Below are 24,631 nucleotides of genomic sequence, written 5' to 3' on the forward strand. Positions count from 1 at the left end.
GTGTGTAGTGTGGATATACAATGCAGTGTGTGTGTGTGTGTGTGTGTGTAGTGTGGATATACAATGCAGTGTGTGTGTGTGTGTGTGTGTGTAGTGTGGATATACAATGCAGTGTGTGTGTGTGTGTGTAGTGTGGATATACAATGCAGTGTGTGTGTGTGTGTAGTGTGGATATACAATGCAGTGTGTGTGTGTGTGTAGTGTGGATATACAATGCAGTGTGTGTGTGTGTGTAGTGTGGATATACAATGCAGTGTGTGTGTGTAGTGTGGATATACAATGCAGTGTGTGTGTGTAGTGTGGATATACAATGCAGTGTGTGTGTGTGTGTGTAGTGTGGATATACAATGCAGTGTGTGTGTGTGTGTGTAGTGTGGATATACAATGCAGTGTGTGTGTGTGTGTGTGTGTGTGTGGATATACAATGCAGTGTGTGTGTGTGTGTGTAGATATACAATGCAGTGTGTGTGTGTGTGTAGATATACAATGCAGTGTGTGTGTGTGTGTGTGTGTGTGTGTGTGTGGATATACAATGCAGTGTGTGTGTGTGTGTGTGTGTGTGTGTGTGTGTAGTGTGGATATACAATGCAGTGTGTGTGTGTGTGTGTGTGTAGTGTGGATATACAATGCAGTGTGTGTGTGTGTGTGTGTGTGTGTGTAGTGTGGATATACAATGCAGTGTGTGTGTGTGTGTGTGTGTGTGTGTAGTGTGGATATACAATGCAGTGTGTGTGTGTGTGTGTGTGTGTGTAGTGTGGATATACAATGCAGTGTGTGTGTGTGTGTGTGTGTGTGTGTGTAGTGTGGATATACAATGCAGTGTGTGTGTGTGTGTGTGTGTGTGTGTGTAGTGTGGATATACAATGCAGTGTGTGTGTGTGTGTGTGTAGTGTGGATATACAATGCAGTGTGTGTGTGTGTGTGTGTGTAGTGTGGATATACAATGCAGTGTGTGTGTGTGTGTGTGTGTGTAGTGTGGATATACAATGCAGTGTGTGTGTGTGTGTGGTGTGGATATACAATGCAGTGTGTGTGTGTGTGTGGTGTGGATATACAATGCAGTGTGTGTGTGTGTGTGTGTGTGTGTGTGTGTGTGTATACAATGCAGTGTGTGTGTGTAGTGTGGATATACAATGCAGTGTGTGTGTGTGTGTGTGTGTAGTGTGGATATACAATGCAGTGTGTGTGTGTGTGTGTGTGTGTAGTGTGGATATACAATGGAGTGTGTGTGTAGTGTGGATATACAATGCAGTGTGTGTGTGTGTAGTGTGGATATACAATGCAGTGTGTGTGTGTGTAGTGTGGATATACAATGCAGTGTGTGTGTGTGTGTGTAGTGTGGATATACAATGCAGTGTGTGTGTGTGTGTGTAGTGTGGATATACAATGCAGTGTGTGTGTGTGTAGTGTGGATATACAATGCAGTGTGTGTAGTGTGGATATACAATGCAGTGTGTGTGTGTGTGTGTAGTGTGGATATACAATGCAGTGTGTGTGTGTGTGTGGATATACAATGCAGTGTGTGTGTGTGTGTGTGTGTGTGGATATACAATGCAGTGTGTGTGTAGTGTGGATATACAATGCAGTGTGTGTGTAGTGTGGATATACAATGCAGTGTGTGTGTAGTGTGGATATACAATGCAGTGTGTGTGTATTGTGGATATACAATGCAGTGTGTGTGTATTGTGGATATACAATGCAGTGTGTGTGTATTGTGGATATACAATGCAGTGTGTGTGTGTATTGTGGATATACAATGCAGTGTGTGTGTGTGTATTGTGGATATACAATGCAGTGTGTGTGTGTATTGTGGATATACAATGCAGTGTGTGTGTGTATTGTGGATATACAATGCAGTGTGTGTGTGTATTGTGGATATACAATGCAGTGTGTGTGTGTAGTGTGGATATACAATGCAGTGTGTGTGTGTAGTGTGGATATACAATGCAGTGTGTGTGTAGTGTGGATATACACTGCAGTGTGTGTAGTGTGTATACACTGCAGTGTGTGTGTTTGTGTGTAGTGTGTATACACTGCAGTGTGTGTGTTTGTGTGTAGTGTGTATACACTGCAGTGTGTGTGTTTGTGTGTATACACTGCAGTGTGTGTTTGTGTGTAGTGTGTATACACTGCAGTGTGTGTTTGTGTGTAGTGTGTATACACTGCAGTGTGTGTTTGTGTAGTGTGCATACACTGCAGTGTGTGTTTGTGTAGTGTGTATACACTGCAGTGTGTGTTTGTGTAGTGTGTATACACTGCAGTGTGTGCATATAATGCAGTGTGTATATAATGCAGTGTGTGTTTGTGTAGTGATGTAATTTGTGTAAAATGGGGGGGCATTTTTTTTATTCAATTATTTAAAAAAAAAAAATTAAAATGTTTTTTTTTTTGTTTAGTCCCCCCTCCCTGCTTCTTACTAGAGGGGGGGCAGATCTAGTTGGGATTCCTAATCTAGCAGCTCCTCCAGCTCTTCAGTGTAAATCTCGCGGCCCTTAGTGCCGCGCGGAGTGTTGCCATGGTGACCCACTCGCACTGGGGAGCTTGGAGGAGCTGCAAGTAAGGTAAGAAACAGCTTCCTGCGCCACTCGTTTTCCTGGCACTATAGTGCCCTGAGGGTGCCCCCACCCGCTGGGCTCTGGGATGAGGAAAGGGTTAAAACTTACCTTTATTCCAGCACCGGGCGGGGAGCTCTCCTCCTCCTCTCCGCCTCCGATCCTCCCTTTTGGCTGAATGCGCATGCGCGGCAAGAGCTGCGCGCGCATTCAGCCTGTCTCATAGAAAAGCATTTACAATGCTTCCCTATGGACGCTTGCGTGCTCTCACTGTGATTTTCACAGTGAGAATCACACAAGCGCCTCTAGCGGCTGTCAGTGAGACAGCCACTAGAGGATTTGGAGGCTGGATTAACCCTATTATAAACATAGCAGTTTCTCTGAAACTGCTATGTTTATAAAAAAAAAAAAAAAAAAGGGTTAATCCTAGAGGGACCTGGCACCCAGACCACTTCATTAAGCTGAAGTGGTCTGGGTGCCTAGAGTGGTCCTTTAACCTTTCCTTGTCAGTTTTATGCTGCAATCCATGAACCAGCTTAGTAACCCTTCTCTAAACTCTCTCTAAAGTATCAATATCCTTCTGAAGATACATTCTCCAGTACTGCGTACAATAAGTGAGGTCTCATCAGTGTTCTGTACAATGGCATGAGCACTTCCCTCTTTCTACTGCCAATACCTCTTCCTATGGAACCAAGCATTCTGCTAGCATTTCCTGCTGCTCTATTACATGGTCTGCCTACCTTTAAAGGGACACTATAGTCACCTGAACAACTACAGCTTAATGTATTTGTTCAGGTGAGATCTATAGCTCCCTGCAGGCAATCTAATGTAAACACTGTATTTTCAGAGAAAATACAGTGTTTACATTTATTGATAGGAATACCTCCAGTGGCCGTCACTCAGACGGCCACCAGAGGGACTTCCTATCATGCAGGGGCCTAAAAAGGCCCTGTACACATCAGACGTTTGAAAATACGTCTGACGTGTGCAGGAGAGAGAAGGCACTGTGTGCGCGCCTTCTCTCTCCAGCCTGTCAGAGAGGAGAGGGGGCGGGCAAAGACCGCGAGCTGAGCTTAACTATAGTGGTCCTTTAAGGAAGACTGCATGAGTCACAAGCAGAGGTGTGTGGGTAGAGCTGCATAATCAGAAACAAAAGTAATTTAAAGTGTGTCACCTCAAACTTGCATTTCTCCTATTGTCTCTTCTCTTCCTAAATGCTCCGGTCTTCATTTTTTATGTATTTCTCTATAAAAGCATATGACAAAGTAGGGACTAGTTTGTTTCATGCATTTCCTACAATTTACTTCCTTTATCAAGTGCAGGAAAAAAAAAAAAGATAAGACAATAGTAGTCTCATGTTTTAAAGAAAGATCAGAAATTAGTAAAAGATTCTAAAAGAGGAAACAATAGGAGAAAGTTAAAGCCTGAGGTGACAAAGCAAATACGGCTGTTTTCCTGGCACCATAGAATCCTACAGAGCCCCTCTCCCTTGGCGCTCCTCCCGCACGGACATCAGCCAGAGGTGGAGACCAAATGTGTATGAGCGCCAATGGCCTCGCTCGCATTAGGATTTATTATTCAATGCTTTCCTATGGGGAAAAATCTGAAGGTTCTCATGCAGAGCGTGAGGACGTGCAGCGTCAGATAATGGACAAAAGGTCCATTTACAACCAGGAAGCCCTCTAATGGCTGTCTGGTAGACAGTCAGTAGAGATGGAATTATTGCATGGTTAAGGGACGTGGGGCATTGCACCCAGACCACTTCAATGAGTTGAAGTTTTCTGGGTGCCTACAGTGTCCCTCTAACTCCTAAGTAACAGAATTTAGCAGTTAGACAGCAAGAGCATCATCTTTATACAACAAAACAGCTTCTTTGGGCTAAAGTAGTTTTGGTGCCTATATAGTGTCCCTTTAGGATATTCTTCACCCTCCTACTAGATAGAAGGAATTCTAATGGGAGAACAGCAAATCCATAAGACATCTTATTGCGGGTGAGTGGACACAATCATACAACTAAACAAGGATTTAACATCTAGTGCTACAAAGCCAAATTGAAGTGAAAGTCTTTTAAATATAGAAAGAAGTACAGGAAGGGATAAGTTAAATAAACAAATCCGCTAGCAGACCTAGAATCCTTGAGAGAAAGCTCTATCCTCAATAGGTTAAAATGCCTTGGTAAATTAAGAGCGAGAAAGAAGAAACTATAATTTTATTATTCCCTAATGAGGCAAATAACTAAATAAAATATACATAAACTAGTGTAGAAAAACCTAATCATGTGAAAAAAAAAAAAAAGAAGGAATTCAAATAGGACCAACCTTTTGTAACAATTTATCCAAGTAGTTACAGACAGACTGCTATTTAGTATAATGTTGCAAATCGTTGCAACAAATTTGCATGTCTGTGTCGGACATTAAACTGGATCTTACTATAAGGGGTATATAAATTAGTGCTTGATTGTGGGCAGGAAAAAAAAAAATCTCAATAGTTAGGTCATAAATGACTTGAGATCAAGATCTCCTAATTGCCCATATGTACCATAGGGGAGAATAGAAAAATAGATGTTTACAAGCTACGGGATATTTGAGGAGATACAAAGCAGCAGAACACCAGACTGAAAAGTAAATCGGGAAGCAAGCTATAGTAAATTCAAAGTAGATCAATTCTTCCACCGATTACAACATCCCAGCAAGAAACAGTGTCATGAACGGATATCTGCATATAGCAGTGTAGGATAAGCTTAAAAGAGTACCACACTCGGTGACATAAATCGCTGTGGATAACTTTATACATGTATAGTTAAATATGGTGAGGGAAGAGGTCTCATGATATGTAAAACTGTTGCCAAATCTGTCAGAGACCCAAAATAACAGCCGTAGTGTTAAGGTTTCAACTAGGCAACACAAACAGCCACAACAGAATACACTCCCCCCTCAGCAAAATGAAAGCAGATATACTGCTCAATAGTACAGCGAATGTAGTTAGAGAGTGGTTAGAGAGTAAGTCCAAGTGCTAACAACTAGAGGTAAATAAGCCTCAAATCAATCCTTGCTGTTATAATGCTAAAGGAGATTTGGGGTATAGGATTTCCCTATGTTGACCGTGCGGTTAATTTACGAAGGCATCTCAAGGATAGAGCATTCTCTCAAGGATACTAGGTCTGCTAGTGGATTTGTTTATTTAATTTATAACTTGCAGTCCTCCTTTCTATATTTATTTTTTGGCTATGCCCTAAGTATCTCACAACCACTGCAACACTGGTGGAAAGGTTTTCCCTCGCTCACCACTGTTGCACTTTTCTCTGAAAGTCTTTTAAACGTTTTGACTGCACTTTATCACTGGAACTTACCATCACTCTCCGTGCATGCGCATTACATCCCTCAGGCGGGTGACAGAGGATGCAGATCACAGAAGGAAATTGGCACTCTAATTGGGTAAGAGCCTAAAGGGTTTTCCCTTTATGCAGGGGAGGAGGACCAGAGAGTGCTCTAGTGTTAGGAACTCAAAACACTAGAGAGTCCATTTAAGAGCACCAGAACTTGTTTCCACCTTAATCCATGTATTGATACTCTTTGCAAATGCAAACAGTGCGCTGGCTCACTAAATGCTTTCATTCTGGTTTGACAGGAATAATCATGAAGGTACTAGGATCACCATTTTCTAAATCATTTAACTGCTTGAGATCTACATATTTCGCAATACATTTCACAGATCTCAAAATCTGTCACTCAGATGTTGATTGCCTAAAACTCCCAGAATTCTCTGAATGCATTACCATAGAATTGTGGGAGTTGAAGGACAGCAAACTCTAGGGCACCAGAATCTGAAATTCCTGACATACATTTTCAACGAAGAGAGAAAAGCCGTCCCCAGTGGCTTGAGATGGAAGCAAATAAAATTCTCCCAGATTTAATTAAATACTTACTGGGGCTGCCTCCTTAGCGCCCACGATTGGCAGAGATGTTTCCCTCTAGGAATCTTTTATAAAAGGAAATCCAGCCCAATGCCACTTGGTCCAGAGCTATGCCCCTGACAGCATTACGTTATGCCTTGCCTGATTTGGATGTTGAATATTGGCTTTCCTATTTAATTTCCCACATTAATGATTTTCAACCAATAACTTGTTCTTACCTTTTAATCAATTTAGAGAGAAAGTTGGCCTAAGCATTTTTGATGCCCCCATGCACAACATCTATTAAAGAACATTTTGGTGTTTCTGACCGTGGTCCGAATGAGAAGAAATTGGAAATGTCAAAATTAGAAAAAAGTCCATTTGTCGGACTCTGGCCGAAACGTACCATCTCTCTCGGTTACATTGTTTTTGCAGGTAAAATAAGTCCCAAGTTGGACTATATGTTGAAATGGGAGAGTGGACTGGGTGGGGTATACACTATAAAGGAGTGGCATGACTTCCGTCTCACTCTGAAAGGCATTACACGTGTTAATCGTCTGGATTCTCATCATAAATCATCTAAGCTTTCTAAATTACACCTTGGTACCACAAATACATTTTGGAGAGGCTGTGACCTAATATGGACTTTATCTCAGATTTTCTGGTCATGCCGTAAGATTGTCCAATATTGGAAAGATATCCTTCCATTAATCATTAGTATTACAGAATTCAATGTGGTTTTATCTCGAAGTCTCTGTCTATTTAAAAAAAAATTCCTTGCTTATTTACCACATTTTAAAAGAATTATGCTGGGTTACCTTCTGGTGTCAGCTACATCAATGATTCCAAATTATTAGAAAATCACCTGTTACACCATCGGTAAATGAAGTTCTCTTAATGATTTTTGAGAACAAGAAAAAAGAAAAAAATATTACACGACTAGAGGGGCAGGAAAAACCTGACCCAAGAATGGACTAAAACTTTCCACCCTTTTAAACCATGGATGAAGGAACACATTAGGTCCCCCAAAAACCTAGTGGACAACCCCATCTCAAGTCACCTTATGGAATGAACAAGTACCATAAGACAGGTTATCTACAATACAAAAATCACAATAGAAAGACATAGGGCAATATTGCAAAACAAAAAAAAATATTAAAATTGGAATTTGGAGAAAATAAATTTACTTGCAAACCCAAATTGATTGTAGGTATATCAATGCCACCAAAAGAAGTCTTGATAGCGGTATCAGGACTTGGAGAACATCAAATCATAAAAGAGGAAAGAAAATACTGCAGAGCACACTTACAAAATACATGTGATAAAAGGCATATCACATTCTGTCAGGGGAAAGAGTGAATTCCACTATTGGATCCAGATAGGTCATAGAATTCAACTCCAACTGCAGATAGTGAAGTCCATACAGATGGGGATTTAAAAAAAAAAAAAGTGCTAAAGAAACTAAACACTAAAGTATAGCCCTACGCGTTTCGTTCAGTATAGCGTGAACTTCCTCAGGGAAGTGAGAACAAGTAGTCCTTTCCTCGTGCTGGCATATTTGTAAGAAGTCTGTGGTCTGCTTTTTAAATAGCCGAGGGCGTTGACGCGGGTTGCCTGAAAGCCAATCCGCGTGTGATGTCATCAAGTTTCCGGATTTGTGGTTCATGGAATGTCTACCAGATCTGTTGCCCAGGACCTCCACATCCAGCATCTTCACCTCCAAGAACATCTGAGACCGGCCACCTGGACAGCTGCTGCAACAAATCGGTTTGCATAACCAAAGAATTTCTGCACAAACTGTCAGAAACCGTCTCAGGAAGCTCATCTGCATGCTTGTCATCCTCAGACTTTTGACCTGACTGAGCAAATGCTCACATTCGATGGTGTCTGGCACTTTGGAGAGGTGTTCTCTTCACAGATGAATCCTGGATTTCACTGTACAGGGCAAATAGCTGGTATGGCGTTGTGTGGGTGAGCGGTTTGTTGATGTCAATGTTGTGGATCGAGTGATCCATGGTGGCGATGAGGTTATGGTATGGGTAGACATGTTATGGACCACGAACACAGGTGCATTTTGAATGCACAGAGATACTGTGACGAGAGGCACATTGTTGTGCCATTCATCTACGACCATCACCTCATGTTGCAGCATGATAATGCACGGCACCATGTTGCAAGGATATGTACACAATTCCTGGAAGCGGAAAAAAAATCTCAGTTCTTGCATGGCCAGCATAGTCACCGAATAAGAATGTTTGGGATGCTCTGGATCGGCGTATACGACAGCGTGTTCCAGGTCCTGCCAATATCCAGCAACTTCGCACAGCCATTGAAGAGGAGTGGACCAACATTTCACAGGCCACAATCAACAACCTGATCATCTCTATGCGAAGGAGAGGTGTTACACTGCATGAGGCAAATGGTGGTCACACAAGATACTGACTGGATTTCGGAACCACCCCCCTCCGCACATCCACAATACAGTAAAACTGCATATTTTAGAGTGGCCTTTTATCGTGGACAGCCTAAGACACACCTTTGCAATAATCATGCTGTCTAATCATATCGATATGCCACACCTGTGAGGTGAATGGATGTCAGCAAAAGAGAAGTGCTCACTAACAGATTTGTGAATATTTGAGAGATTATAGGCTTTTTGTGTACATAGAAAAAGTCTTAGAACTTTGAGTTCAGTTCATGAAAAATGGGGGCAAAAACAAGTGTTGCGTTTATAATTTTGTTCAGTGTATTTTGATCCAGCCCTTTTGCATGACTGCGTTTTTTTGGTTCTTTGTTTTACTTTCTTTGTAACCATAATCAGGGTTGCAGTTTGTAGTAGGGGAGGGGGTAGGTAATTGTTATGGACTCCTATTTTCCCTTTTAAATCCCATATTTGCCCTTTAAGTAGGGTTTGGTCTAATTATTAAGGTGGGGTGGCAAATTAACACTATACACCTGCCCTCCTGTTCCTTATAATCAGACTCCACTAATATATCAGTTTACTTCCATTATATCTATAATTGTATCTACCCATACCATTTATTCACCTTTTTGAATATCTCTAATTTTGAATCTAAATGCAAAGCTTTATTCTTCCAATCCCCATAGGCTGCTGCTATTTAATTGGATACATTTTAGCCTTCAACTTGGAATAACATTTTATTACTAAACAGCTATCCTACTTGGGTTGATCAAGAATTAGTATTTTCTCACGCTTGCTGTGATAGATATATATATGCCAGATAGGCAGACCCCCTAAGGTTTCTCCTTTTTAATATTACACTTTCACAAGTCACTTGTATTTCACTTTGCCTTGTATCTTCACTATTATGTAGACAGGCCCTTAAAATACCAATACATTTTATATTTTAATTTTTTTTTTTGTTTCTTAACAATTATATTGTGTTATGCATCTATGTGGGTAATTTAACTTTTTTTTGAGAATAGTTACCCATAGTCTTTTTACTTGGGACCCGAAGTAAAATGAAATAAAAACAGAATAGAACAGAGAAAAGCAGTATGTCAAAGGGGATTTTTTTTTCACTTTTTTTTTTTTTTTTTTAACAGCCCCCTTTAAAGGACCACTCTAGTGCCAGGAAAGCATACTCATTTTCCTGGCACTAGAGTGCCCTGAGGGTGCCCCCACCCTCAGGGACCCCCTCTTGCCCGGCTCTGGAAAGGGGTTAAATCTTACCTTTTTCCAGCGCTGGGCGGAGAGATCTCCTCCTGCTCTCCTCCTCTTCTCCTCCCCGTCGGCTGGCTGCGCGCGCATTCAGCCGGTCACATAGGAAAGCATTCATAATGCTTTCCTATGGACGCTGGCGTGCTCTCACTGTGAAAATCACAGTGAGAAGCACGCAAGCGCCTCTAGCGGCTGTCAATGAGACAGCCACTAGAGGACATAGGGGGAAGGCTTAACCCATTCATAAACATAGCAGTTTCTCTGAAACTGCTAGGTTTATGAAAAAATGGGTTAACCCTAGAAGGACCTGGCACCCAGACCACCTCATTAAGCTGAAGTGGTCTGGGTGCCTAGAGTGGTCCTTTAAGGACTGAGCCAAATGTACATGTTGTGATCAAAACAAAACCTAGAATTTGACTGTCTGTTCAACTATAATTCACCTCTTTCATATTAATTGTACCCACACTTGTTATATATCATTTTATTCAGGGGAAACAGGGCTTTCATTTATTTAAGATCAAATATTTAGCTATGAAACAATTTAATTTGAATAAAATATTTTTTAAAAATGGAAAAATTAACCGATTTTTTAATTTTTTTAGTTCTACATGACATTTTAACTGTAGGTCAATACGGTTTGCTTTTACTGCAATTAAATACACATACTTGTATTCAGCGATGTCTCATGTGTAAAACAGTATCCTCTATGTACAAGTTTTATGGTGTTTTGGGAAGTTACAGGGTCAAATATAGCATGTTAAATTTTTAATTTTTTTCACATTGAAACTCACCAGATTGGTTACATTGCCTTTGAGAGCATGTGGTAGCCCAGGAATGAGAATTACCCCTATGATGGCATTCCATTTGCATTAGTAGACAACCCAAGGTATTGCATATGGGGTATGTCCACAGTCTTTTAGTAACCACTTTGTCACAAACACTGGACAAAGTTAGCGTTAATATTTGTTTTTGGGTGACAGATCTAAAAAACACTAATTTGAACCCCCATTTTGTCCAGTGTTTGTGACTAAGTGGCTTGTAAAAAACAAACTAGCTATGACTTAGCAGCATTAGCCACAATTCTGAAGATTCAAAGTAATACCATAAATGCTTAAAGTAATGAGGTGTTTCTAAACAAAGTGTGCAACTAACCTGCTAACAAATACAAATTGGCAATATATTGGCAGAAAATAGCAAAGTGGGCAGGTTTATTTTACTTTTCCTTCTAGTTTAAGGTTGTCAGATGAGAAACATTAAAGATAAATGGTACAATCTGGAATGAGTTTTTTTTCTGTTTTAACTGAATAAAAGCCCACCGGAAAATCACTACATAAATCAGTGGAAATCTGCAGTTGCTGTATCAGTTATAAAAAAAAACAATTAAAATTGGATGGGTGGAGTGAGTGATGATGGTTATGTGCAGGCAAGCCTCTGTCCAAAGGTCACTCCTGACCTTGTAACTTACGTAAAAACCCCAAAGTAAAGATAAAATCGATACAAAACAACTGGGCGCCACACACAATCACTTATACCAGCTTGTCTCAGAATAAAGAGGAAACAGAAAGACAAAAGAGAAAAATATATAGATGGATATTAACACAAAAATGCAATCAATAATAGAAAGCCTGGATAGCGCTATATATCACAATATAAAGTGCACATCTGCAAGTGCAAAAAAAGTTGTTTAAGTAAATGGAAGTATAAAGTGCTAAAGGTGCAAAAGCCACTGAACATCAACTATCCCTTCACAACATCCAAATTCATAGCTTGGAATGATAAAATGCACAGATCTTCAGAATAAGTGCAAAGACTGCTTATACCAAATTTAGGGTTCTTCACAGCAGGGCTCAACGCGTTTTGCCGATCATTCGACTTCCTCAGGAAATTCTCTTTATCATTCTGCACTTTATCCCATACGGTGTATATGAGATGCGTGCTGTGAAGGGATTGTTGGTGTCAGTGGCTTTGCATATAGTCACTTTGAGCTCCTTTTCCACCCTGACTCACTAATTTTGTGCAGTTATCTTGCACTTTATTCCAAGCTGTGAATTTTGTATGTTGTGAAATGACTGTTGAGGTCAGTGGCTTTTGTAAGCCACCTTTAGCACTTTATATTTCCCTTTAAACAGCTTTTTTTTGCACTTGCAGATGTGCACTTTATATTGTGATATATAAGCTGCTAGCCAGAAGGGTTCAGATCTTATCCAGACTTTCTATTACGGATTGCATTTTTGTGTTACTATCCATCTATTTTTTAACTATCTTAATAAATTGTAATTTTTGTTTTGCTCTTTTGTCTTTACGTTTCCGCTTTACTCTGAGACAAGCTGAGATAGATATATATTAGTGATTGTGGCGCCCTGTTATTTTGAATAGATTTTATCTTTACGTTGCAGTATCCGTTATGCCTGTAAATTACTATTGCAAAGCAGTACATGCATTGGGAAGTGAGAAAAAAATAAATAAAATAAAAGTGTATTGCTTCACTTTAAGTACATTTTCCATTTACATACAGGCATACCCCACTTTTGTACACAATGGGACCAGAGCATAAATGTAAAATGAAAATGTACTTACAGTGAAGCAATACCTTTTTGTTCCCTTCCCAATGCATTTACTGCATTGCAATAGTTACAGGCATAACTGATACTACAACTACAGATTTCCAGTGGGCTTTTACTCCGTTAAAACAAACGGTAAAAAGAAAACTCTCATTCCAGATTGTACCATTTATCTTTCATGTTTTACTCATCTGACAACTAGGAGGCAAAGTAAAATAAAACCTGCCCACTGGGCCATTTTCTGTCAATACAGTTGCAATTTGTATTTGTTAGCAGCTTAGTTTCACACTTTGTTTAGAAAAACCTCTTCATCACTTTAAGCATTTATGGATTAACTTTGAATCCTCATAATTTTGGCTAAGCCATAGTTATAGAAAATGGCAGGGTAAACCCTTTCACTGGATAGCGCTGATTGCAGAATATGGACAATGTATGGGGCAGAAAAAGTATATGTTCAGCTAGGAGTAGACATTATAAATTTAAGATGATTAACCTGTGCCATGTCAGAAGGTGTGAAAAGTTCTTGCCCCAAAGACACTGAACTGCTCCAGGCGAGAATAGAACCTTCCATTTCCTGTTCACTCGCGCCGGAATGTCTGTGCTTGCGAGTGTATGTAAAGCGGGGTATGCCTGCGATCACATGGCCCAGGAAGGCCGGAACGGCAGCGGGGGACTGCCTGGCATGGCTGTTAAAGGGAAACTCCAGTGCCAGAAAAACGATCCGTTTCCCCCTCCCTCCCACCCCCCAATCCCCGGTTACTGAAGGGGTGAAAACCCCTTCAGTCACTTACCTGGGACAGCGGCGATGTCCCTCGCCGCTGTCTCCGCCTCCGCGACGCTCCTCCCAGTGATTGCGTCGGCCGGTGGGCGAGACTGATCTCGCCCACCGGCCGAGGAGACGTAATGCGCATGCGCGGAAATGCCGCGCATGCGCATTACGTCTCCCCATAGGAAAGCATTGAAAAATCATTTCAATGCTTTCCTATGGGGTTTTGAGCGACGCTGGAGGTCCTCACACAGCGTGAGGACGTCCAGCGACGCTCTAGCACAGGTTTCCTGTGCTAGAACCCAGGAAGTGACCTCTAGTGGCTGTCTAGTAGACAGCCACTAGAGGTGGAGTTAACCCTGCAATGTAATTATTGCAGTTTATAAAAAACTGCAATAATTACAGCTGCAGGGTTAAGGGTAGTGGGAGTTGGCACCCAGACCACTCCAATGAGCAGAAGTGGTCTGGGTGCCTAGAGTGTCCCTTTAAGTCCCCCCCACTGCGATCGCCGGCAACCAGGTAAGTACAAAGGACGGCGGTGACATGCTATGCTGCCTGCCGTCCTTAAGGGGTTAAAGGAACACTAGTGTTAAAACCACCATCTAGCCCCCCCTTGCCTCTCTAAATATAGTAAAAACACACTTTTATTCAAGTCTGCAGCTCCTGTCTCTGCCCTGCCTGTTGACATCTGAAGTGGTGGTCTGAGCCAATCACAATGCTTCCCATAGGATTAGCTAAGACAACCAAGGAGGTAGATCAGGGGCAGAGCCAGCACAAGTCGAACACACCCCTGGCCAATCAGTATCTCCTCATATATGAATTGCATCAACGCATCTCTTTTAGGCAAGTTCAGTGTGCTTGAAGAGACACTGGAGGTGGAGACACTGAATAACAGTGCTGCACAGTGTGGTGACTAGAGGATTCCTTTTAAATAAAAAAATAAAATAAAAACAGGCCTATCATTTTTATTTGAGAAACTTAAAAATTTAATTTCGGGGCGGAGCCTGGCACTGAACCGGACCGGACGCCATTTCTCCCAGTTCCGAAAATGAAATACACAATCTAAGGGTTATCTCGGTGACAAGCTACCATCCGACCCTGCAAACACCACATACAGCCTGGGGACACCCCGCTGAACCCACAGATGCCCTTCCAGTACTCCCCGAAGCACCTAGAGGCAAAACGCAGGACCAGGGCCTATCACAAGCCCTCATACCGCGACCTCGAGTATCTCTGGGGCAGGGATCCTGAGGGAAACGCAGCAGAGCTGTGGTCGACTCATACAGCACCTGCCAATACACCCATGGGGCACAGAAACCAGAAACCTACACCCGGTAATGCACCAGAACAGAGGGACATCGGAGCTATGCTCCAGCTGCAAACCTCAGCCAAGATGGCGGCCGAGAATACCCATCTTCACCAGGGTCTCCCCACACTGCTGCTCCTGCAACATCCCAGCTACAGAGCCCAGCGGAGGACACACAGCAACAGCCCACAGCATCAGCAGGTAGCACTGATCCTGCAACCAAACAGGACCTCCAAATCCTATACACCATGCTACAGGACATTCAAAGCCTACTCGCTGCTGACCTGCCCATCCTAAAATCCTCCATGCAACAACTCACAGGCAGACTGGAGGCAACTGAAGCAGATATTAAAGAGCTCCGCCAAGACACCTCCACCATGCAGGCATCTATACTCCAACTACAAACAGCCCAACAGGCTCTTTCACTACAGGTGGCAGCGCAGGAGGACAGGTACCGCCGCAACCACGTAAAGACATCCCGGTCACCGTCCCTCAAGAGGAACTGCCACACTACGTGAGAAGGCTGCTGCTAGCCACAGTGCTGCCACCCGCTACAGAAAAAAAAAAAAAAAAAATCATCGCTGGGATGTATAGCCTACCGACGCCCACCACAACCACCTCCACAACACCGGGTGACGTCATACTCCGACACTCACACTACCGACATCCTAACGCAGAAACCGCTAGATCTAACTCAAGACCTGTACATGGTCCCAAGCTTGCTCACACATAAAGCCAGGTCTACTAACGGTGGTTTTACTTATCAATATCTACTAAAGCATGTTACACCATTATATTAGTTACGCTCTTTTATAGCTGCCAGTCTATGTCATGATCTTAAGCAATTACATCTTGAAAACATGTCTCTGTATATCTAGATTTCCTATCCACTGGCAAGCTGTAAACAGTTCATCGTTTCATTACCCAGATTGAATCTTTGAACCTTGTAATCATAGTCAGTGCGTAGCCTATGGCAGTATACTTTCTACTTTTCTCTCTCCTCAAGCACTGAATACTACCCATCGTTAATATTTTCTTTTCCTTTAAAAAAAAAAAGCGCAGCAATCTCAACGTGTCTAATATTATTTCTTATGACACTTTGTACTGCTCTCCATTGACATGTTTATGTGTACCTATAAACTTAACAATGCACTACCAAAATAAAGAATAAAAAAAAAAGTAATTTCACTTTATTTTTTTGTATCTCAATTATTAGAGGGAAAATAAAAATAGGAGCAAAGTTGAATATGTAGGGCTTCAATGTATTTCTTTCTGCTTAAATGGTTTCCACGACATTTTGCTTTAATTTACATAAAACAGTAAAAATTCTGATTGAATGGGTATAATTATGCCTTTGACCTTCCTAGGCTTGCAGTAATAAGCAAGGTTTATAGTCTACTTGTAGCAATTTCAAGCCCTGTATAAAGGGATATATATTGGCCTTTCAGCTCTACCATTTTTTACAATTCCTGAATACAGTCTAGTTTATCAATATAGGTTTGTTTTATTTGAAAGAATTTAGGAAATTAACATCAGATATGTCAATCTGGCTTCAGTCTACTACAAAGCCATCACACCCATAATCTTTCACATTCCAATAGAATAGGATTAGGTTGTGTAAATCCATACATACACACTATCTAATGCTATAGGAATGAGAAGAAATATTGTTGTGATGGCCTTGAAATAGACAGTTGAAAACAAATGTAGGTTGAAGTCTCACAACAAGTCTCTGATGTTGAGCATTTCCTAAATTTAAAAAAAAAATAAAAAATATATATATATATATATATATATATATATATATATATATATATATATATATATATATACACACACACACTGCACTGTAAGTAGGAATTATGGAAAGTGGTAGAACTTGCAGGCCAATTTAGAACAATCACTGTTTTTCTGATGGATGATCTCAAGTACTGGTGTGAAAAACCTAGCTGCATAACAAAAATCTGCAATAAAGTTACCAAAATTTTATTATAGGTCTAACTTGCAATCAGGCTCAGAATTTAAATTTGTACTACTTACAAACAAAACATGTGGAAGCCATATTCTGCTGCCAGAATTAGAGTTACAAGAAATGTACAGAATAATTTTCACCTCCAAAAGCACCACTGTTTTATCTAAAAAGCTGGATATTTCACAAAAATTAAATGAAAAATACTTTGAAAGTATTAAGCATTGCAAGGGAACAATTCATATATACATGCCCCTGTTGACACAAATATGTTTTTCTATATTAGTTGCATAATAAAAAATAAAAAATAAAGGCCAGGTTTTTAATAGGTGAAATCTAAAAATGAAAAGGTATTAATCTCTGCATTATCTTGGATAGTTGCCATGCATGCTGCCTGTATCAACCACATGGGTGCAATGCAGATTTAGTCTCCATCTGACATCATGGGTTGCTATGGAAACAAGTGAGGTAACATCTCCATCTGAACTGGGTGAGGGCAGAAAAGGACAAAGTCTCACACAACAATCTGCAAAAGCATTCAGTGTGTGCCTACTCCAAGCTTACAATATGTCCAATACCAACCCTGAACACTTATTGAAAATGAGTGTATATTTGTTAGGTGTACTAAACAATCATAAAAATAACCTTATGTGCAAATAAAGTGCAAGAAAACAAGGTTTCATTAAATTAAAAAAAAAGTGTATGAATGTGGTAGATCTTGTTCAAGTTAAACTTCTCAAATCATAACATATGTATTGGCTATATTCTCAAACTTGAGCAAATGTAGCACTGCATAAATAAATAACGAATGATTGTTTTAGAGAACATACATACTTTTTTTGGTAAGAGGCTGCTTTATACTACACAATAAAACAATATTACATTTAATATTTCATAATTGAGAAGAGCTTTAACAAATTATACAAGGACTGCCCGGAATATAAAAAAAAAAAAAAACCACAAACGGTTTAGTAAAAAATATAAAATAAATCAGAACATTCTGCAATCAGCATCTCACAGATGTCATGATAGTTAACAGAACAGTTGCCAAAATGGTGCATACAGGTGTGTGTTACCAATACTGAGAGAGTGATGGGACATTCAGTTTTCATCTGCACAAACCATGGATTAAAAAAAAAAAAAAACTGAAAAGAAAAGTTTTTTGTATCCATCTATATAATTTTTTTTTTTTTTTTTTAAATGCCTTTTTCTGATTTCCCCTCCCTTCTCAATCCAGACCAGCCTCTTCTCTGCAATATGACAAATGCAGAATCTTCTCGAAGGGTTGGTACTGCCTCCCACCATTGCTTTGTCTCTACAGGATCGTAGGCTATTTTTCCTTCTAAAAGCCCCCATACACAATACATTTTAAATCATATTTAGGTTACATGACATGAAAAGCTGAGGTTAGTTGGTCGGAAAAAATGGTTACACACAATTAAAGATGCTTTCACAGGTAGTGTCTGCATGTACCCGATCCAAGGAAAACAAATTGGGGTGGGGGAGCAAATCTACAATTAGAGAATAGATGACAAACGTAATTTCTGTGAAACGTATACCGCTTGTCACACATTCAGGGAGACATATCTGATCTTGGCTGGCTGCATAACATAATAGGCAAATCCACTTGTGTTCATTTTGAGTTAAATAATATAGGTACTTTGCAACATTTAAAATAAGGTTCATAATGTGTCGTTCAATTAAATGACTAGTAGAGCTCACACCAGCAGGAAGCACCATAGGATAGAACGATTCAGGTGTTCAGTTAGTTATATGATAAGTTACAATGTATCCGCCCTCCTATCACGGCCAGGGTTGCAGAAAGATACGGCAGAGGTTTTCACAGGGTAAATCTTTATCTGAGCTCACCACATCTGCTCACACTGGGTCCTACAAGGGGCCTACACACCTACCTAATGGGACCTACCATAACCATTCCGAATAAAAAGCTCTGCATAGGGTGGACGGAAAAACTACTGTAGGTATGCTGGATAGAAATTCACATGTACACATGGGAAATCATATATATATATTGCATTAGTACAGAAAAAGATAGGTCTCCACATCTGTCTCAAACGTGCTCTCTATTCAGTGTAGGACTATCATACTGTAAGATGAATTAGTGCAGTGTTAGACATGTGATGAGCACTGCAAGGGCTGCACTGGAGGCAGACAGTCTGTCCGCACCGTGTAGATCGCACTGTACGGACCCCATGGCGGTCGGTACCGGGGGGTGTCAGTCAGTGTTGGCTGTGGGGGAGCCTGGCGGTCGGTACCGGGGGGTGTCAGTCAGTGTTGGCTGTGGGGGAGCCTGGCGGTCGGTACCGGGGGTGTCAGTCAGTCAGTGCGTGCTGGCTGTGGGGGAGCCTGGCGGTCGGTACCGGGGGTGTCAGTCAGTCAGTCCGTCCGTGCTGGCTGTGGGGGAGCCAAGCTCCGTGCAGGACGTGTAACCCGAGTCGGCCGCTGACACAGTACGATTCACACACGGTGCCAGCGGTTACAGTCCGGGGTCTGGCAGTCGGACCCTGCCCTCCCTTGCTCCCCCTGACCGGGACTTACGGCTTTCATAGCGGCCGCCATGTCGTCATATCTCTCGGCTTGCTCGGCCAGTCGGGCTTTCTGCACGAGCTGCTCGCGGTCCACCATGTTGCTGCGGTGTGAGGTGTGCTGCGGGCGGCTGATAACGGACTCTCACGCGGCGGCTGAGTGCGAGCGTGATGGGAGACCAGAGTGGCGGGACCAAGTGTGTGTGCGCCGTGCTAGTCTCAGCAGTGTGTGAGTGTCTCCCGCCCTGCTCGCTCTGTCTACAGCTCGCGAATAACGGTCGCTCGACTGCCCGGTGACTCCCCGCTGTCTGCGCGTGCCGCCTGAGACAACGCCTACCTCGCCCGCGCTCCGCCTCTGAGCCCGCCCACTGACGTCACCACCATTACATACAGCCGTTGCCCCTGCGGTGACGTCAGCGTCCCTAAAAGGGCAGGCGGCGTCTCTACTGCTCGTGAGAGGCGCTCGCCAGCTCTGTGGGCGGTGCTTGTGGGCGGTGCAGTGCTTCGCTCGGGCCGCGGCGTGGCGCGCAATCCACAAAGGGGGTTGTAGTTTTTCTAGGCTTGCGGTACCGATGCCAATGGAAGGAAACGCCTTGGTGTGAAGACTACATTTCCCAGAAACCCATCCATTCAGGGCTATTTTTTTAAAATGTTATTTAATTTTCCGTTGGAATATTTACCGTAATGATGTTGGGTCATGGGGTGCTTTATGCGCATTATACAGTGTGAGTTCTGGAGGGACGGGGCTGGCCGCTGCAGATAGAGGGCAGATCGCTGACAAGTGCTGATTCACCATGCGGAGATAGAGCTGGTAGTGAATACAGCGCTGTGTGAGAGCAGGCAGAGTACCATGCCTGGGACCTGCCTGCATGCTAGCTCATTTATTAAATAAACAATATATATATATATTTATACCAAAGCCCTTATTGTACAGTAGCAGATGGTGATCTTGGTGTCTTATTTGCAAATTGAAGTCCATGCGCGCTAATCTGGCTATTCACATACAGCTGAGTTAAAGCTGCACTGTCATGCTGAACTTACCTTTCCCAATCGCTTCCTCTTCTCTTCCTCTCTCAGGATCTGTTCTTCATTTCTTCCTCTTTAAATGTAGACAGGAGGATCAATAAAATCTTCTTTCTCCCGAGAATTTGCTTTAGGGGAGAAAATAAAAGATCATAGTGTACCACTTTAAGGATATAGGAAACACTTTATTGAATGCACTTACAAAATGCCAGAAGGTTAAAAGCTCATCAAATATTGTTGTCAACTTCTCGGTGGATCCCAAGGTGGAAACACAGGAGCTCAAACGGAAGAAGCACGAACAAAATAAAAACTATTAAAATACAAATCAAAAAGTCCGTAATATAAAGTATTCCTGCCGCCCTAAGCGTTTCGTCCTTAGACTTCGTCAGGGGCATCCGGCTTGTGAGGTACACATCATAATCTTCCGGTCTTTTAAATGTCCCGCCAGAGAAAAGTTCTTTTCATCAGCCAATAGGAAACAGTCTCGTATTTCGTGGCCACCTATCAGAAGGTGCATCTGTATAGCCAATAGGCTGTTCGGAACCATGGTGTATCCAGCCTCTCACGAGCAACTCCTCCCCTTACACTCTGCTGGAACGCAAATGCGTTCCAGCACTCGGGTGGGAGTGGCCTCGTAGAGGAAATTAATAACACAATCATTCATTCGGAAAAAAGAAACAAGAAACAAAACGTAAAGTTAATACCAACGGAACAAATTTACCGTATAGAATATATAAATGAATAAGAGATGCTGTGCGTAATACATAAAAGGAGGACCATAAAATGAATTAATATACAATGTCATTATAGTAAAAAACTTCCTACAAATCTTGAAAAAATACCATAAAATCATAAAAAGCAGGCCATATCAAAATCTATGTTCATACCCTCAGGTTGCATAGTACTGAGGGTATGAATCCAAAACCCCTCTCTTTGCCTAAGTTTAAGTAATAAGTCGCCACCTCTTTGGTCTAAAGTGACTTTTTCAATCGGGATACAGTTAAAATTGTGGAAACTAAAGCTGGGACACCTATTGCAATGTAAAGGAACTGAGTGGGTGGTTATTTTCTTTCTAATATTGTTCCTATGTTCTAAAAATCGTATTTTAACAGGTCTAGTGGTTCTGCCCACATATTGGACTCCACATCCACATTTTAAAAGGTAAACTGTATTACTTGTATTACACGTAATGTGTCCCCTAATTTTAAAACTTTGGCCTGTCACTGTACTGTAAAAATTCAGAGTCTTCTTCGAAATCTTTTCACAACTCTTGCATGCACCACATGTAAAAAAGCCCTAATTTAGTTGGATCGGTTGAACATAATTCTTAAAAGTGCTAGGAGCTAGGATGTTCTTAAAATTCTTGCCTTTTTTAAAGATGACTTGTGGGGCTCGAGGAAGTTCGGTCTTCAAAAACTCATCTTCTAATAACAGAGGCAAAGTTCGACGGGTATTATGGTTTTTATTTGGCCTTTTTTGGGGCTGAAATATGAAGATTTTAGAAAAATAGGTCCCCCCTCATTGCTATTTAGGGCCCCCACCCACCGCTCAGGGGTGGGGCCAGGGGGAGGAAAAAAGCCCCCATTTTTTTTTTTTTACAACAGTGAGCAGTCACAGGCTGCTCACTGTTTAGTAGACATGCCCCTACTAGCGGCATAGCGAGTAGAGGCATTCGGGAGATTTCAATCTCCCTTATTCTGTTATGGGGTCATATTGACCCCCATAGAGTGAGGGAGGACATGGGGGGAACACTGCTCCCTGCCGCTTCTATTTTTAAATTTTACAAGGAGGGAGCTGCGGTGTTTGTTTGTTCGTCTGACATTTCTATTCATTCGTCTTTCTGACGAATGAATGGATGAAATTCCTGTTCACATGCCCAAGTGTTTAACTGTGCATGCGCAGGAATTTCACAGCGCTTTCAAGTGTGGGCAGATTCTAGTGGGTGACATTTCCCACAGGTCCTTCATATATCCACACAAAGATGGCGGCGGCCAACTCACCTATACATGTTATTGTTTCGCAATCTATATAGGACGACTTCCCTTCATGTGCGCCTAGCATGTTTAACACCGACACAGTCTTGTATTATATTATGATCTTTGTGTATGTTACTTAATCGAGCAAGTCTCCTAGCCAAATTTACCTATATACACCTGTACCATGATCTTCAGCTAGATGGACCTACCTAGGAAGTGCACTACCCCGTTTTTCTCCTGTTCATACCATAAAAATTGTGCATGCCTTATCCAATGTTTTGCAAAGCCTAGGGATTACCGTCAGGGCACCCCAGGTCTGTTTGTACTGCTCATATGCACTGCAAAAAAAAATAAAAAATGTCGACGCCCAGGACCTTGGTCGGGCCGGAAAATAAAGTTTAAAAACTAGGTAATATGGGGGGCTTAGGGGCATTTGGGGGTGACAAGGGGGTCAATCAGATGTAGTGGAGTTGGGAGGGGGGTTTAAAAAAAAAATGAGATTCGGCCATGACAATGCCGCTTTAAGGAAACACTTAATAATAATAAATATTAATTGCTAATTTAGGAGATTTACCCCCATAATAAATTTTTTTGTTTGTTTCCAGAGGCGATATTGGTTTCATGCTGCTGCTCTGCTTTACTCCCAGAAGAATTCTGATCTCCAGGCCGATCCAATGGGGCCTATGGGCTCATCATTAAGAATGATTCTCATTACTACTTTGGCAGCCAAGAGGGTGCAATTAAAGACTTTTAATAAAGTGCTGCTGTCTCGTGAAATTCAAATTTTTATAAAATAAGATTGGACCACAAGCCAACTCCTAAATCTTTTGAAAATGTTGAAGAGTGAGGTGTTCCTTCAGACTCAGTGGAACTGGACCTGATATCCTAGGCTACCTAACCAGAGCAGGATTAACCATAAATTACCAGATTTTACGATTTACATGACGTAAAGTCATGAATTTATTAATGACACAATGGTGAATATTATGCTATTATGCTAAAAAAAAACATTAAATGATATAGCAATAAACATGTAACATAAGAAGTGAATCTTCCTAGTAACGGGAACAGCCAGCCAGCATCCTTTCCTTGGCATAATAGGCAGTATGCAATAGAACACTTCCTCTTTCTTGTAAACTAGAAGAATAACCAATGAAAATTTCCATAAACAAGAAGAAATGATAGAAGGGAATCATAACGGAACCACAAACTCATCTTGAATTTAAGCTGGAAGAGAAAAACAATATGGTAATATCCAAGCCGTAACTGAATGTATACATAATAATGATTCTGTAATAAAATCATTAATCACAAAAGGTATAATATAAATTATATCCTAAATACGCTTGAGGGCTAGCCAACATACAATAAAGTGTACAGACTCATCATGAAGCATTAAGACTTACAGTGAAGAAACTTATCCAGACCGGAAATCATCTGGGAATGGGAGGGAGGGGTAATATTCGCCTCTGTGTCATTAATAAACTCATGACTTTATGTCATGTAAATAGCAAAATCTGGTAATTTTATTAAGACGCTGAGCTCCTATTATGCTAATTTAAAAGGTGAAATGACAGTTCCTCAAAAAATATTGAATTGGTTTAAAATAAAAATCATGTAGATTCTGATTACCAGTTCGCTGCACGCAAAATATAATCTAAACAACAGCCAACTGCCGAAGCCATAGCACCACGCACCAAATGAGGAGAGAAAACTGAAGTATCGATGCTGGCTAATTTCATAATTCATTTGACCCATCGGGCCAAGGAAGGAGATGATGCTGGAAGGTGTGGCTTGAGGAAAGAGATGAGCAGTTGAGGCATCAGAGGATTATGTAAAGAAGCTGTACAAGTTTTGTATACACATAGACATGCCACTAGTCAAAGGAGAGGTCTTTCTGGGAAAGCCAGGTAGAGTACAGACTTGGAAGAGGTCTTGGTCCTTTGAGAGATGTCCGGCATAAAAGAACAAGCATCTGTGTCAAGAGCTCATTCATCAGAAACTCACCCGCATGAGATGAGGCAAAAAGCATAACTAATTTGGCAGAAAGTTCTTTAAGGGATAAGGAAACATTATCCAGCCATGACTCAAAAACGTTGAGGACAAGATAAACGTTCCAAAGAGAAGAATATCTAGGTAAAGCAGGGCGAGAAAAACTGACTCTGTTAAGGAGTCGAAAGACAAAGGGATGACGTCCGAGAGTGATTCCATCAATGCCTTGGTGTCCAGCGGAAAGCACAAAGCAGTAAAGGTTGACCATGCGATACGCTTTCCCTGCCTCGAAAAGAGAAGTCAAGAAATGCAGAATGGATGTTAAAGGAACCGATAAGGGATTTAATTAGAGATGTATTGGATACT

At 41.4% G+C, this 24,631-nt stretch overlaps 1 protein-coding gene across 1 annotated transcript in view; it reads right to left on the reverse strand.

Moving 5' to 3' along the window:
- Positions 1–19,628, reverse strand: part of YWHAG (tyrosine 3-monooxygenase/tryptophan 5-monooxygenase activation protein gamma) — a 32,972-nt gene extending 13,344 nt beyond the window's left edge. The window contains exon 1 of the mRNA XM_063456779.1: positions 19,288–19,628. Within this exon, the coding sequence (XP_063312849.1) occupies positions 19,288–19,374 (87 nt within the window). The 5' untranslated portion in view covers positions 19,375–19,628. The remainder of the gene's footprint in view (positions 1–19,287) is intronic.
- Between the last annotated feature and the right edge of the window lie 5,003 nt (positions 19,629–24,631).

The sequence above is a fragment of the Pelobates fuscus genome, chromosome 1 (assembly GCF_036172605.1).
Source record: "Pelobates fuscus isolate aPelFus1 chromosome 1, aPelFus1.pri, whole genome shotgun sequence".
Classification (NCBI taxonomy): domain Eukaryota; kingdom Metazoa; phylum Chordata; class Amphibia; order Anura; family Pelobatidae; genus Pelobates; species Pelobates fuscus.